This window comes from Odocoileus virginianus, chromosome 27, assembly GCF_023699985.2.
Source record: "Odocoileus virginianus isolate 20LAN1187 ecotype Illinois chromosome 27, Ovbor_1.2, whole genome shotgun sequence".
Taxonomy (NCBI): Eukaryota; Metazoa; Chordata; class Mammalia; order Artiodactyla; family Cervidae; genus Odocoileus; species Odocoileus virginianus.
Genome location: NC_069700.1, coordinates 28,046,132 through 28,061,615, shown reverse-complemented (window position 1 = coordinate 28,061,615; position 15,484 = coordinate 28,046,132). Strand labels below are relative to the sequence as shown.

At 40.7% G+C, this 15,484-nt stretch overlaps 2 protein-coding genes across 2 annotated transcripts in view; both read right to left on the bottom strand.

Annotated features, from left to right (window-relative positions):
• Window positions 1-9,214, bottom strand: part of USP49 (ubiquitin specific peptidase 49) — a 36,831-nt gene extending 27,617 nt beyond the window's left edge. The window contains exon 1 of the mRNA XM_020884278.2: window positions 9,128-9,214. The gene's annotated coding sequence lies outside the window, so the exon portion shown is untranslated. The remainder of the gene's footprint in view (window positions 1-9,127) is intronic.
• Window positions 1-15,484, bottom strand: part of MED20 (mediator complex subunit 20) — a 71,293-nt gene that overhangs the window by 16,592 nt on the left and 39,217 nt on the right. Inside the window, exon 5 of the mRNA XM_020884291.2 lies at window positions 10,253-10,324. Within this exon, the coding sequence (XP_020739950.1) occupies window positions 10,295-10,324 (30 nt within the window). The 3' untranslated portion in view covers window positions 10,253-10,294. The remainder of the gene's footprint in view (window positions 1-10,252; window positions 10,325-15,484) is intronic.

The window sequence follows — 15,484 nt, the reverse complement described above, 5'->3', positions numbered from 1 at the left end:
AAAAAAAAAACCTGGGAACTACTGTTTTAGATAAAGTCCTCTTAGACCAAAGCCTTGGAGAGCCTTCTAACCTTCTGAGCCTATGATTCTAAATGGCACAGAGAAAGGCTTCTCATGGTAATTGCCAATATTGGTTTTGGGCTCTTGACTATGTTTTCTTTTGCAAAGAACTATTTCCTTATTAAAAGTACTTTTATTTCATCTTCAGTTTCCTACCCTATAAAATATTTATGGCACATATTTTTAATGTGTAATTTACAAATAAACTAGAGGCAATATGTGCGTGCATGCTAAGTCATTTTAGTCAAGTCCAATGCTTTGCAACGCTATGGACTACAGCCTGCCAGGGTCCGCTCTCCAAGGGATTCTCCACGCAAGAATACTAGAGTGACTTGCTGTGCCTTCCTCCAGAGGATCTTCCCAACCCAGGTATCAAACCCACGTCTATGTTTCCTGCATTGGCAGGTGGGTTCTTTACAACTAGCAGCACCTGGGAAGCCCCCAGAGGCAGTATAGCATAGCACTTAAATGTTCAAGCCAAACTGCTGGGGTTGGAGTTCTAGCTCTATCATTATTAGTTATATATGACCTTGGGAAAATAATCTTTCTGGGCCTCAGTTTCCTTCTCTGTAATATGGAGACAATAACAGTTTATACTTCATAGGGTGGTTGTGAGAATTAAATGAGTTAACATCTGTAAAATGCTTACAGCAATGTCCAGCACACAGTCAGAGCTCAAGAAATGACTGTCAGTATATAAAGCGACCCTGTAACTTGCTCCACATCACAAACTGGCACTGCCAGTGAAGGGAGGATTATGACTAGGATTATGCTGTCTGCTGAAATCCTTCCACTACCCACACAAACTCCTCTTCCCATTGGTCCAATAATATAAAGGTAATGTACAGGTATTTGGGGGCAAATTCTTACTCTGGGCTCTTCTCAGTCAGCTGACATTAGGTTCCTGGACCCAGTTCAAGGGTGTGTGTGTGTGTGTGTGTGTATTTGGGGGCAAATTCTTACTCTGGGCTCTTCTCAGTCAGCTGACATTAGGTTCCTGGACCCAGTTCAAGGGTGTGTGTGTGTGTGTGTGTGTGTGTGTGTATTTGGGGGCAAATTCTTACTCTGGGCTCTTCTCAGTCAGCTGACATTAGGTTCCTGGACCCAGTTCAAGGGTGTGTGTGTGTGTGTGTGTGTGTGTGTGTGTGTGTGTGTATTTGGGGGCAAATTCTTACTCTGGGCTCTTCTCAGTCAGCTGACATTATGTTCCTGGACCCAGTTCAAGGGTGTTTGTGTGCGTGTGTTTCTGTGTGGTATGTGTGTGTTTCTGTGTGGTGTGTGTAGGCTTCCCCACACCAACAAGCAATTAATTCCTGGACGCCATCAGTGTGTCTGAGAATTCAGAATTCAACTGAATTCTGACACTATCTACCCAGAGATGGAATCAGATTCCACAGGTAAAGGGTTCAGTCCTACAAAACCATCTCTGCTTCAGACACCAATTGAAACCCCAATTTGTGACCTGTTGTTCTGACCAACTGGCTATTAATTAGAGGTTCCCATGACTCCCTCTTTGGGTTTGATGTATTTGCTAGAACGGCTCACAGAAGTTAGGAATCTCTGTTTACTTACTGTATTACCAATTTATCATAAAGGATAAGAATCAACAACTAGATGAAGAGATACAAAAGGCGAAGTCCTAAAGGGACTTCTGTTCTCATGGAACTCAGGGCTCAGCACAGTGGCACATGGAAATATTCTGGTTTCCCAGCATGGAAGCTCTTTGAACCCAAACCTTTTAGGTTTTTATGGCGGTTTTATTACATAGGCATGATTTCTTAAAACACTGAGCACTGGGGACTGATTCAATCTCCACCCCTCTCCCCACTGCAGAGGTGAGGTGGTGAAATGAAAAGTTCCCACCCTCTATTCACACAGGTGGTTCTGTGGGCAACCAGACCCTGTCCTTAAGTGCTTTTCAAAAGTCATTTCATTAACATAGCAAAATACACCTCCATCACTCAACACTTAGGAAATTCCATGGGGTTTTGGAGCTGTGAGCCAGGAACTATGCACAAAGACCAAATATACGTGAGAAACATACTTTGGTCATATGCATGGTCAATATATATATATATATATATATATATATATATAAATCACATTACTGCACACCTCTTCAAGTAGAATCCAACTTAGTCCCTCACAATCTGATCCTGCCAATTTAATGCGGCAGGTTTGTTTACAATTTAAAACTACCTTCTTCTAGATATTTTTCAGATGAAAAATGCTTGCCCAATTCGAAATCTGACACACTTAAGGCTTTAAGAATATGTAATATTAATCAACTTTACCACTTTCAGGAGCCTCTCTCTCAAGTATCTCCCTGAGATGCTCTGCTTTGCATTCTCAAGTAGCTGCTGTGTGATGAGCTGCACAGAGATAACTCAAGCAGAATACGGAAAGGAAACACTTTGAAGACACACTAAAGCAAAACTTCAAATGATATAGCACCACTGGGGACTCAAGAGAAATCACAGCGGCTGATAAACCTAGGGAGCATCGACAAGCACCTGGAGTATTTCTTTCTGAAGAGAGGATGGCAGGTGCACACTATGCCAAACTCCGCACAGCTGCAAATCACAGACCAGCCTGGGCAGCTGGTGGGGACCCACTGGCTAGGTGGTAATTATTGGTCAGTCATCTTCAGCTACAAAGGCTAAGGTGTCGCTCATTACATCTGTATTCTTCAACTGGTTATTTATCTCACAGCTAAAGTGATAGTTAGCCTTGAGGCATGTTTACCCATCTGCTAAAAAATAAAAATAGAATCATACACAAAGGGAAAACATATAAAGGGCTTAATAAAATTTATAATGAGTCCTACGATAGATCATCTCTTCTTACTCCTCTCTGTACCTTATTATAGAAAAGTCCCTTAAAATCTGAGAAGGAAGTTTGATAAGCTCTAATGAAGTCTAAAAGTAGGAGTTGGTCTTTGCTTGCACCTGGAGTAGCCACTCTTCCTCCACAGGGCCATGTGCTTCAGCAGAAGCTGACTTTAGCACTAGCTCCAGGGATGGGTCCTGTGAGGTCTCAGCCAGTTTGTGCATGGGCAGTGGTCACAAGTCTAGCAGTGGGCATGTGGCCTAGCTTTGTCAATCAAACTGAAGGGGAAGGGCATAAGCCATATGCAGGTTGAATAATTTTCTATTGTATCTTGGACATTTTGAATATTGTGAGATTCTGAGTCTTGCTTAAATCCTAAGGAAAATGTTGATATTTGCTTTAGTAAGTAATCAACCTGGTTGGATTCAGATTACAAGTCCCAATCAACCCTTCTGTGAGGTATGGTCTAAATATCAGTTCTTCTATTGAGCCTTTGCTCCAGAGTATGGGAGCCGCAACTACAGAAGCCCGCATGTCCCAGAGCCTGTGCTCTGCAACAAGAGAAGCCACAGCAATGAGAAGAAGCCTCGCAGCAACAAGACCCAGCACAGCCATATATAAATAAATAAAATGTTTTTTAAAATTATAAGTAAATAATTAAATATCAGTTCCTCATTGAAAGCCTATGCAGAGATATTAGGATCGTCTGGCATGAGTGCTAGCCAGTGGCCAGTCTAGGCCCTGGGCAGATATTTATCGCATAATCAATTCTAACAGTTTTTGTGTGCTCTTCAGGACCAGATTCATGTAACGTGCTGTTGAGGAGGGGACCCGGGAGTTCACAGATTAACTCTACAGGCTTGGTTTCCTGCGCTCCTCCTTCTCCACTGTCTTCCCAGGTATCTTTCAGATCCTTTCTGTCTTCCAGCCAGAAAGCCAAGGCCTTTGTTATCTTGTTCTCTCACATATTTTGAGGGCTAGGGAGCAGGAAGACAAAGAGAAAGAAAAAAAAGTGAGGGGTCCTTTTTAGGACTATCGCTTCTCTAACTGGAGGGGACTCAAGGAGATAGTGAAGGACAGGGAGGCCTGGTGTGCTGTAGTTCATGGGGTCTCAAAGTGTCAGACACAACTTAGTGACGCAACAGCAACAGCGACTCGAGGGGAAGGCTCCCCTCCCTTAAGACTTCCAGGCAGCTGTGGGCCCTGCTGCTGTCACTGCCAGCACGGACACCACAGGACTGCCTGGCGGCCGGGGCCTGGGAAGAGGGAGGGAGGCTTTCTTAAAGGAGGACGTGCCTACACCTCTTTCTCTAAGTGTCAGAGGCCTCCTTCCCCATCAAGTCAAGATCGGAGGGCTTCTCCTGGAGCTCTCTCTTTCCACGCCTGATGCCCACTTCCAGGTGTGGGCTGCACTCTGTCCAGGCCAGGGCATATTCGTGGCTGTACTTCAAATCCTGGGCTTTTCTAACCCACCTGCTACTATTGACTTCTCAGAGTCCTTAAATTGCTGATCCAGGAGTTCTATCCAGGATTTTAGCTGCATTCAGCAGGAGACACTAGGCAGAGTGTGCTTACTTTGTCTTATCCAGGAATGGAACTCTCCAGAGGCAAGTATTTTTAAATGTAGTAGTCAAATATGGTTATGTGTCTTATAAAATAATAGAAAATCCATAACTCCGTAGGTATCTTTTTTAGGGTGAGGAAGTAGGCTTTTAGGTGTTTTTTTTTTTTTTTAAAAAGTAATGTGGTTTACAGAAAAACATTAAGTTAACTCAACAGATGTTACTGGACTGTGGCAAAAATCATGCAGTGGTATACACATGTCATAAGTTTGAGAAATGCTGATCTACAGAACAGAAGCCACTTGCTTTTTAGAGCTACTTATACACAGTTCTATTTTATTACATATGAACCTGTTTATACTGTTTGCTTCATTAACTGACCTTGCGGTTGCTCCCTTCTGGCTATTACAGTCTATAGAATACTGTGGAAGAACAGCAAGGTCATCCAGGGCCTATACACAGAGCTTTCCTCGGCAAGACGGGTCTGAGGAACCTCCAGAGGAAAGAAAGGAGAAGGGAGCGGTACACACAGATCAGGCAGTAAATAGAGAAGGCATGCATTCAGAAGTTACCTTCTTCTTTTAGAAGGTTGCCAAGGGAGGTGGTGGAGGCCAGTGTCCGGTGTTGCTCCTGGCCTGGCTTTGAGCCACAGGCCTCGCAGCCTGGATCTTTGCATCTGAGCCCACTTAGCCAATGCCACAGCAGACAGGATGTCTAGGCAATTCACGGGCATGATCAAGGGTCCCCAGGACAGATGATGGCAAGAAGCCATGCAATCTACCATAACTCCTTCATAGCTTGATTGTACGTTAATTCAACCCCCCCTAACAAAGAGTCTTCCAGAATATGAATGGACTCTCCTGAGACCACAGTCTCTTTCAGTAGTGCTTCACTTGGCAAGGTCCTGCTACCCAGGAAAATCTACCCAGCTTCACCATTACTGTGACATCTGAGGCCAAAGAAAGTGATGAAACTGTCCAGACTATCCTCAAGTCTACATACAGTGAGAAGTACCCGGATAAAGCGCCCCTCTGGGGAATACCCTCCCAGGTAAACCTAGAAGATAATGGTGTCACAGACATTAAATTATCAGCATTGCAGGCAAGAAGAAAGCGCTGGTATGGTGATGCTCTTTACTTAGTGACAGCTATGCAGGAAAAATTAAGTGAAAGGGCAGATCAAATTAAAACTATAAGAGAAGAAAAGCAACAAAAAGAAGCAGAAGCAGCTGGAAAGCAATTATTTCATGGCATTCCTGATACAATTGAGAATTTAAGTTGGAAGGCCACGTTTGATGCAGAACTCCTGGAAATTAAAAAGGTTAAAATAATCTTTAGAGATGACTTTTGGCCATTCACATTTTGCATGTCAGCTTCTTTTTCCATTAATATTCTAATAGTATTCCCAGTTGTGTGCGTTCAGAAATGGCTGAAGTTGTGAGTGATACAAGAGACATCCAAATGCTGAGCAGGAGTCTGATGGCCGCATTAGTTAACCTTGCAGTCATTATTAAGTGATTCCATCTAATGAGCCAAGTAGTCTCCTTCTGTATAAAAGTCTATTAAACAAATTATAGGGTCTTGGGAGCAACTCACCAGGCAATGAAAATCTCACACATATCTGAACATTTTTTCTTCAACAAATAAAAAACAATTAGAATAAATTTAACATCAGATGGTACTGAATTTTTTTAAAAGTTACACTTCTTGACAAAAGTGGTGCTAACTTTGAAAACAAGATAAGATTAAAACAACCACAATATGGGTGACTGGATAGGCCCACTTTTATTGTTATACTGGGGTTCTAGACAAGAATTGAGAAATGCCAAACCGTTTGGTGCCTTAAAAAAAAAAATTTCAAAATGTCAAGCAGCTCCCATTTTATTCTCAGTTCTTAGCCAGTGAGAAACAGCAGTGTTCAAGATCCACCGTAGCTACACTGTCATGAACTCAGACTGCCCTGAAGAGGGAGCTGTCACTACAGCAAAAGACTCAAAGGCTAAGATGGAAGCCCCATGAGGGTAGAGGGGGTTTTTTGCTGCTGTTGATCACTGACATTTCCAGCCCTAGAACAAGACTGGGACATCACAGATGCTCAATTAATACTGAAAAACAAAAGGCTGTCCAGGAAGGCCTTCTGGTCCTCCCAAAGTTGGGAACAACAAATAAAAGAACATTCAGAACCTGGGATATATCAGTGGGGTCATTGGCAAGGTTGGATGGTATGCTTTCTTAAAACCAAACCCTCCTTTTTCCTTTAAGTGCAGGTTTCCACAGATCCTGATAATCTCAATCATACCCTCTAGCACAATTATGAAAAAGGAACAGAACTTTAACTTTTCTGATCTGGGGGACACAGCTGCACTCAATTGGAATGTCACTAGAATATGTATCGGGGCGCTGTGCAGCAGGCACAGTCCACCCAGTCACTGGAGAGAGTGCCGTGACTCTCTTGCCTATATTGGGGTCACTGTAATGTGCTAATGTAGAAATAAACCTCAGTAATTATCATTACACTGGAGAGAGTGCCGTGACTCTCTTGCCTATATTGGGGTCACTGTAATGTGCTAATGTAGAAATAAACCTCAGTAATTATCATTACATATCTAGTGAGAAAAGTGGTTGCATGTTACATTTTTACAAATGTTACATTTTACAAATCTTTTAAATGCCTGGATTTTAAATGCTGGATTCTGCTATTTCTTTTTTTTTTTTCTCTTTCTTTCCGAGAAGAGGAAATGTGTTTATTTATTTTTAAACTTTCTGTTTTATAATGGAGTACAGCCAATTAACAGTGCCGTAGTGGTCTTAGGTACACAGCAAAGGGACTCAGCCATACACATATATGTATCCATTCTCCCCTAAACTCCCCTCCCATCCAGGCTGCCACATAAGGCTGAGCAGAGTTTCCTGTGCTGTACAGTAGGTCCTTGCTGGCTATCCATTTTAAATATAGCAGAGTATTCATGTAGGTCCCACACTCCCTCTCTCTCTTCCCTCCATTCTTTGTACATCACGTTGTCTTTGGGAAACTCCACTGCACTCATATGCAAGTATGTTTTAATACTGTTATGAAAATAGCTTTGACTCCCAAAAGAGTTTCAGGGGCTTCTGGGCCACCCTTTAAGACACTGTGGTAAAGAGTATCTAAGTGTGGTAAAGAGTACACTAAGAGCTGGAACTGTGATGAACATTCAGAAGGGACTCTCAAACAAGGAAAGAGAGTTCAAAAAGATGGAGGGGGGAAATATCACTGCTTGTAGCCACACTTTACAGGAAAGCCAAAATATTTCAAGTGTGCTTGTGTTACTTTAAATGTTGCTTACTCTTTATACTTTACCATATTTCAACAGGAAATGAAATTGCTATTTGAAGAAAAGAAAAGCCAGTATCTCTGACAAGACAAAACAAAAACCAAAAACCACAGACTCTAATTCCTTCCAGTTCCTATATAAATGTCGACTGCTCATGTACATTTACTTTTTAGACCATCACTTATAAGTGACACTCTAATTATGAGACCCATAAGTCGCTTTTTCTCCTGCCTTTTCTTCTCTTCAACAACTTCCTGATGACTGTCAGTCAAATATTATTTAACAGGACAAAAGAACAATTTCTAATTACCAATCAGTTCCAAACTGCTGCACAGTTCAATCTTTCTGTCTGCATGTTTCCATGAACAGCAATTAAATAGTAATCTACAAATCAACTCAATTCTTAACATGTACCATTCCTTAGCTAGATTCAGGTGATTTCTATCTACTACAAACAATTCATGAAGAAGTAGAACAGTTGTATTCATTTAAGTATGGTCAAGAAAAAAGTAATCATTTATGAATCTCACATCATCTCACACCATTATTTTTCCCACACTTAAGAAGAAGCATGATTTTACATTTTCTTTCCCACAAGCAAGCAGAAACAGATTGGTTATGGTATTATGGTTATTGGTCAGGTGGTATTTGACTTTATTATCTTATTTAAATCCATGTGCACCTTAGTAAACCTTTCTAAGTTTTTTAAAAACTAGGCCAGTACCCCACTGGTCAACAGCGCAGGCTCCACAGCGGAGGACCTGGGTTTGAATCCTGAAGCTGCCACTTGTGATGTGACTTTGATCAAGTTAATTGATGCCTCATTTTTCTCAGCTTTTAAAATGAAGATAATAACAGCATCTGCCTCATAAGTGGATGACAGGATTAAATTCACTAATGAATAAATGAGCAAAGCACTTAAAATGGTGCCTGACACAGAATACTCAGTGAATGTCAACCTCTGTTTTTATATATTTGTCTTTTAAAATAGTCACAGTAGAAAAAAATTGTCCATTACAATCTAGAAGAGCCCTGGAACAATACAAAAGGGAAATATTAAAAAGAGATGACTGTTTTGGTGTCCTTCTCTCTTAAAATAAGTAGCTGCCTGTATCACCTAAGGAAGTGCTGACTAGCCATGGAAAAGATACCAGACATTTTCAAAACTATTGTGATTCTGTGAAACAAGAAGAAAAGAAAACTCAAGAAGACTTGTCCTTCAAAATAGATTAAAGGAATCTTAACAGAAAATGTAACACAGCTATCTAGAAACAAGAGAACTGTGCATCCTTTTTGACACAGATACTTTTATGGGCAAGACAAAACTATCACAGCCCGAAGATGCTTGTCAGTTCATACATACCTGTAAGCACTATTTACACCACATGACATGTAGTAAGAGATGAGGGTGTATGACTCTGTTCTCACACACAGTCTTGTGGCCCACTCTGAGAAAAATGAAGCTTGAAGCCAAAAAAAGAAAACATTCAGGAAAAAATTTAAAAATCCTTGACATCAGGGTTGACTTTATCCAAGGTTTACCTCTCACAGTATATCAGAAGATTCATCTATGTAAGGCTGGTACATAAAAATGCTAACTGGGATACATAAGAAACCTATAACTAACATTTACTGAACATTCACTATGTTTTGGGGCATTATTCCAAGTTTTTTTTTTATATAGATTAACTAACTAATCTTCAACATCACTATGAGATAGGCATTTTATTGTTCCCACTCATAACCAAGGAACTGAGGCACAGAGAAATTAACCTGCCTAAATGTCAAGCTAATAATGGCTAGTCAAAAACAGTCTGGCTCCTAAGCCCAAGTTTTTAACCAGTAGGCAAAGAAAAAGACACATCATGCACTTACATATCTGGGGCAGGGTTGGGGGGTGGCTAAGATTCTGATAGAATGTTTTTGTTATTTGTAATGTTTGAATTATTGACAATAAGCATGTGTGGACTTGTATAATTTAAATTTTTGATATCATAAATTTAGTAACACCTTTTTATTGGATTTTCCGTAGAATTCTATTTGAATACCACCTGACACACAATCTGCGCTTGGCTAAAGAACAGGATCCCCAGGGTGAACCCAACGTCACGGCAGCTGGCAGTACTTGGAGCACGAGAAGGGGTTGCTAACACTCTTGACAGGTCATGACAGATACAGTCTCTATCCAACCAACAGTAAGCTTCAAGACTTACCCAAGGACTGTTTTACTATGGGGGCTGGTCTCCAGGTCCTGTGTTTATTTTCAAATATAGCTGTGTCTCCTCCTAAGTTAATTCATAGCATTTAGAAAGTCACAAGGGTAAGAAGAAAGAAGGTGATGAAAGAAAGAAGGTGATAAGACAAAGACAGTGACTGAGCAGTCACCCTAACAGGACCCCAATCTTGGCCACCTACTGAAGCCTAGTATTACATAATGCTATTGTGAATAGTTTTCATGAACAACTTTTTTTACAGTTTTATTTCTTACCCATTAAACAAGTTTTTCCCATCTTCTTCCATATTACTCCAGTCATTGGTTAGGTTTCCTCGTCTCTATTACCTACAGGGGGGGAAAGATCTGTAAGGTCAGGCTGCTATATAGCAAGAGAAAAGCAATTTCATGAATTTTATTTATAAATTCAAAAACAGGATCAGTATATTATAATACAGTTTAGTGAACTCCCCATAAGTCCTCAAAATCAAGGTAAAAGAGTGGGGAAAAAAGCTGTAATTTTTTTTTTCAGCTAAGAGCAATCAAACACTAAGTCATTTATGAATAGACTGATGGAAGTATGAAAGGTTTACTTCCTGAAAAGACGCACTTCTGTGTTTATTTTAGGTTTTAAAGATTACACACTGCCTTGGCATATAACTTGAAACTGTCAGAAAAATCAAAACAAATTCATGGCAACAAAAATAATTGTGTTTCAAAAGCCCAAATTCTTTTTAAGTGAAACAGGTAATGATGCCAGATGCCAAGAGGTGACGTCTTTGTGTTAGGTGGGTTCATGACTTTTAGGGAAGCAGCATACATTCTATGCACAAGAACAGTGTATTAGTCTAAGTTGTCTAGAATTTGGACACATTACATGCACAAACACTTTTTAGGTTTCTGACACTGTATTCAGGATGCAGGATTCAATAAGCCTGAGATTAAATCACTGTCTGCCACCATGTAACAAGATGAAAAGTTCTCTATTTTGCCATCCTAATAGCTAACACAAGAATTCCTCTTAGAAGACACTCTCAAAAAAAAAAAAAAAGAAATGAGAGGAAAAAAAAAAAAAGACACTCTCTTTGTGAAAATATGTTCCCTCAATAGGGTCTCCCACCACTCAGGTCCAGTTCCCTTGGGGTCGATGGTTCCCTGCAGAATGGCTGTCAAGATCCCAGAATGATGGTCAAGAAAGGGGAGCTGCTTTACATTAGATGAGGAGAACTTGTTGTTTTATCTCTGATAGGAACAAAGAGAAGGATGACGACAGGGACAGGAAGAGAATAGTATAGCAGAATGAAGCTGGGGTTGAGCGGGAAGTGAAGTTCTCTAGTCAAGGGAGGTCTGGAACATTTTCAGAACAAGGATGCCTTAATGGGAAGTTGCATGAATGCAATATAGGGCTCACCCACCTCTGTTTTACTTCTTCAGTTACGTGTACTAAAAACACAAATGCCCTATATGAACAGGGCCTTTCTGAGAATCAGAGAAGGAGCCAAGTGTTGCATCTGAGGACATCATGCTGTGTATCAGAGGCACAAGGCAAGAAAAACAGGTGCCCAGGAGGCAAAAGCAATTGCATGATGGTAAAATCCAGGAAATGCACAAATATTTTTAGGAAGAGAAGAGCTTACAACTTGCACACATTCTAGGTTGGGGGTTTGAGGCAACCTTATTCAGGAAGCTAAGCTGACAGTGTATGGATGGGGGTTTTACAACTATACACTTTCCCTTGTTGCTTTAGCTGGGGGGAGGGGTACACCGTGCCTCTTGTGGGATCTTAGTTTCCCAACCAGAGACTGAACCCACACCCTTGGCGGTGAAAGCACAGGGTCCTAACTACTGGACCACCAGGGAATTCCTCATAAAATTTCCCTCTTTCATGTCCAAATTTTCAACCCTACTTTTAATATAAAAACAGCAAATGATTAAAACTTAATTACCTTTAAACCCAAGTTACAGAAATAGCTATTAATTTGTCGAGCAGTGACTTCAATACTTATGATGGTGATCTTGAAAACTATTAGGTTCTATTGCAGTGATTTGTTCTATATATCTGAATTTCCACCCCCCAATTCAAAACTATATTACAGTAGTATAAACAATATAAATAGGACCGAGATGGAAAATATTTGAATGAGGGTAGTCTTATTACGTTTGCAAAATTAAGCTGACCCATTATAATTTTCCAGTTTTCAAGTCTGTTATTAGAGATAAACTCCCAAACAAGCAAATTCCAATTGTACCTATTATAAGTGAAACCTGCTGAACTCTTGGGCTTTGTGGCATGTGCAACACAAGAAGAGTATAGGATGCAGAGTAAGTTATCATCACAGTGGCCGTGCCAGACCTTACGCAAGCAGTTTAATTTCTCTAAGCCTGTTTTCTCATCTGTGTCAGAGCATCAGCATAAGGATTAAACAAAAATGCAGGTAAAATCCTAGTAAGCTGCCTGGCACATTGTTGTTGTTTAGTCGCTAAGTCGAGTCCGACTCTTTGTGACCCCATGGACTGTAGCCCACCAGGCTCCTCTGTTTGTGGGATTCTCCAGGCAAGAACACCGGAGTGGGTTGCCATTTCCTTCTTCAGGGGATCTTCCCAACCCAGAGATCTGAACCCACATCTCCTGCACTGACAGACAGTCTTTACAACTAAGCCACCTGGGAAGCCCAGCCTACCACATAGCTGATGACTAAGAGAAGTTTAGTTTCCTTCCTTTATCTTGCTACATTTACAGTAATTTTCAGGAGTTGAGGAGAAAATCCTTTCTTGAGAACTTTACTCAACTTACTTTTATCCTGCCAAATAATAACAACAATGATGATGACGATAGCTGCCAAGGACACTTCTTCTATAGCCTTTAAAGTGTACCAGACACTCAACTAAGCACTCTAACATATAGTGGGTTGGCCAAAAGTTTTGTTCGGGCTTTTCTATAAAATGTTATGTAAAAACCCAAGTGAGCTTTTTGGCCAACCCAATATTAACTCAGTCAGTCCTCACAGTAACTGTGAGGTAGGTATTATCTTTATTCCCATTTCACAGACATTGAAACTGAGATTCAGAACTTTCCTGGTGGTCCAGTGGTTAAGAATCTGCCTGCCAAAGCAGAGGGCATGGGTTCGATCCCTGGTCTGGGAAGATTCCACATGCCATGGGGCCACTAAGCCCATGTGCCGCAACTACTGAGCCTGTGAGCCCTAGAGCCCACGCTCTGCAACAAGAGAAGCCACCACAAAGAGAAGCCTGCGTACCGCAACTAGAAAGTAGCCCATGCTTGCTGCAACTAGAGAAAGCCCACGCACAGCAATGAAGACCCAATGTAACCAAAAATAAATAAATAAATAATAAAAATACAATGAAAGAAATTTTAAAGAAAGAAACCGAGGTACAAATAAGTTCAACTGTTACAAAGCGGCAGAGCTAGGATTCAAACCCAGGTTTCTACTCTTAAGAGATACTGGCTACCAGGGACTAACATCAAGGTGACAGCGGCAATGTGTTTTCTTCAAGGGCACTCTAATATTAACGTAGGGGATGTTCAGATGGTTTACCAAGTAGAACAGATCCATATTTTAGGTAATTAAAGTTATCTAAACTGTATATAATTTATACATCATTAAAATACAGTTTTACATTTATATGCCTCAAAATGTTTTATTACATATTTCATAGTTTTACATTTATTAACCTCCTGGAGGACAGCAGTAGCATCTTATTTTACTAATTGTGGACATCAGTGGTGTCCTAGTGCTCATTAGGTGCTCAGTAAATACTGATGAAAGAATGAAGAGACTGGCTATTAAACTGAGAAAAAATTTTCAAGTTCATCTGTTATTTCCATGGTGGCTTATTTCCCACCACCCATTCACTCCTTATCTGCAAGTCTTTGCTGGATTTAAGTGTATTCCCGGTCTATCTCAACTTATGAGCTCAGGTAGCAAAATGTCTTATGACAAAAAGTCTCAAGTATACAATTAATCAGAAGACTCATGCATGAATGCAAGCATGTAACATATTGTTATGGTTTTCAAATGCTTCCACACACGTCTGAGATGCCTCAAGACAATCCTGAGGGTACAAAGAAGGTATGATAATCCAGGAAGCTACATCAATGCTGATTGCTTTGGAATGAAAACGTAGTCTCATGTCTGATCCAAAGAACCAATGGCTCAGAGCCTGAGTTTGATGTTTTCTCTGTAATTGGGTAAAAAGTCTATGAATGACATATTTTTAAGTCATAATGTCGTAAATACATTTTTAAGTCATGAATGTTCAGTCATATCCAATTTAAAGTAAAAAGAGGCCAAAAGGCTTGGAAGATACAAAGGCAGAGGAAACTCACACAACTAGATAAGGAAAAGTTTTACATGCATCTATAGCTAAATAAGGGCTTCCCTGGTAGCTCAGACAGTAAAGCAACTGCCCACAATGCGGGAGACCCAGGTTCGATTCCTGGGTCAGGAAGATCCCCTGGAGAAGGAAATGGCAACCCATTCCAGTATTCTTGCCTGGAAAATCCCATGGACTAAGGATCCTGGTAGGCTACAGTCCATGGGGTCAAAGAGTCGGACACGACTGAGCGACTTCATTTTCACTTTTCACAACTAAATAAAGAGACCTCATATAAAATTTAAGAACTACACAATTAAATCTCTCTTGGCTGCTAAGCTAGGAAGCCCAGTACAGACTGTTGGGAAGAGACAGATTAGGTATCAGAGAGCCTGGGCTTCAGTCCACACTCTGCCACTGAAGAGCTATGTGATGCCCAGTTTCATTCAAAGAAACATAAAACATTGCACAGTATGGATAGCATGAACAAGGGCTCAAGATCTGCTGACTTTACTGTTCTAAGTTATTAGTTTGCCATGGGTTTTACCCACTGGGCTTCCCTGATAGCTCAGTTGGTAAAGAATCCGCCTGCAATGCAGGAGATGCAGTTCAATTCCTGGGTTGGGAATATCCCCTGGAGAAGGGAAAGGTTACCCACTCCAGTATTCTGGCCTGGAGAATTCCATGGACTATATAGTCCATGGGGTCACAAAGTCTGACATGACCGAGCGATGTTAACTTTCACTTTCACTTTACCCATTAATGGCCCTGCATGATAATTTAAGTTCAAATTCAGAATCTCTGAACAGAAACTGCAAAACAGACAGATTTATGATTTTATGTGAAATGCAAAGGGTGCTGGGAGCACATTTACACTCTTTGACCTTAATTCAGAATAATCTAGGTGGTAAAATCTAAGTTCATTTACAAAATGAATCTTATATACAGAATTCCCCCCCGCCCCGCACTGCTGCCCCGTTTTAAAACGAAGGTTTATCTCAAATTTTACTTCTTACGCAGTACTTTTCTTTAAGATTTTTTTTTTTAATGTGGACCATTTTCAAAGTCCCTGTTCAATTTGTTAAAGCATTGTTTCTGTTCTATGTTTTGGTCCATTGGCCACAAGGCATGTGGGATCCTAGAACCCTGACCAGAGATGGAACCTGTACCCCC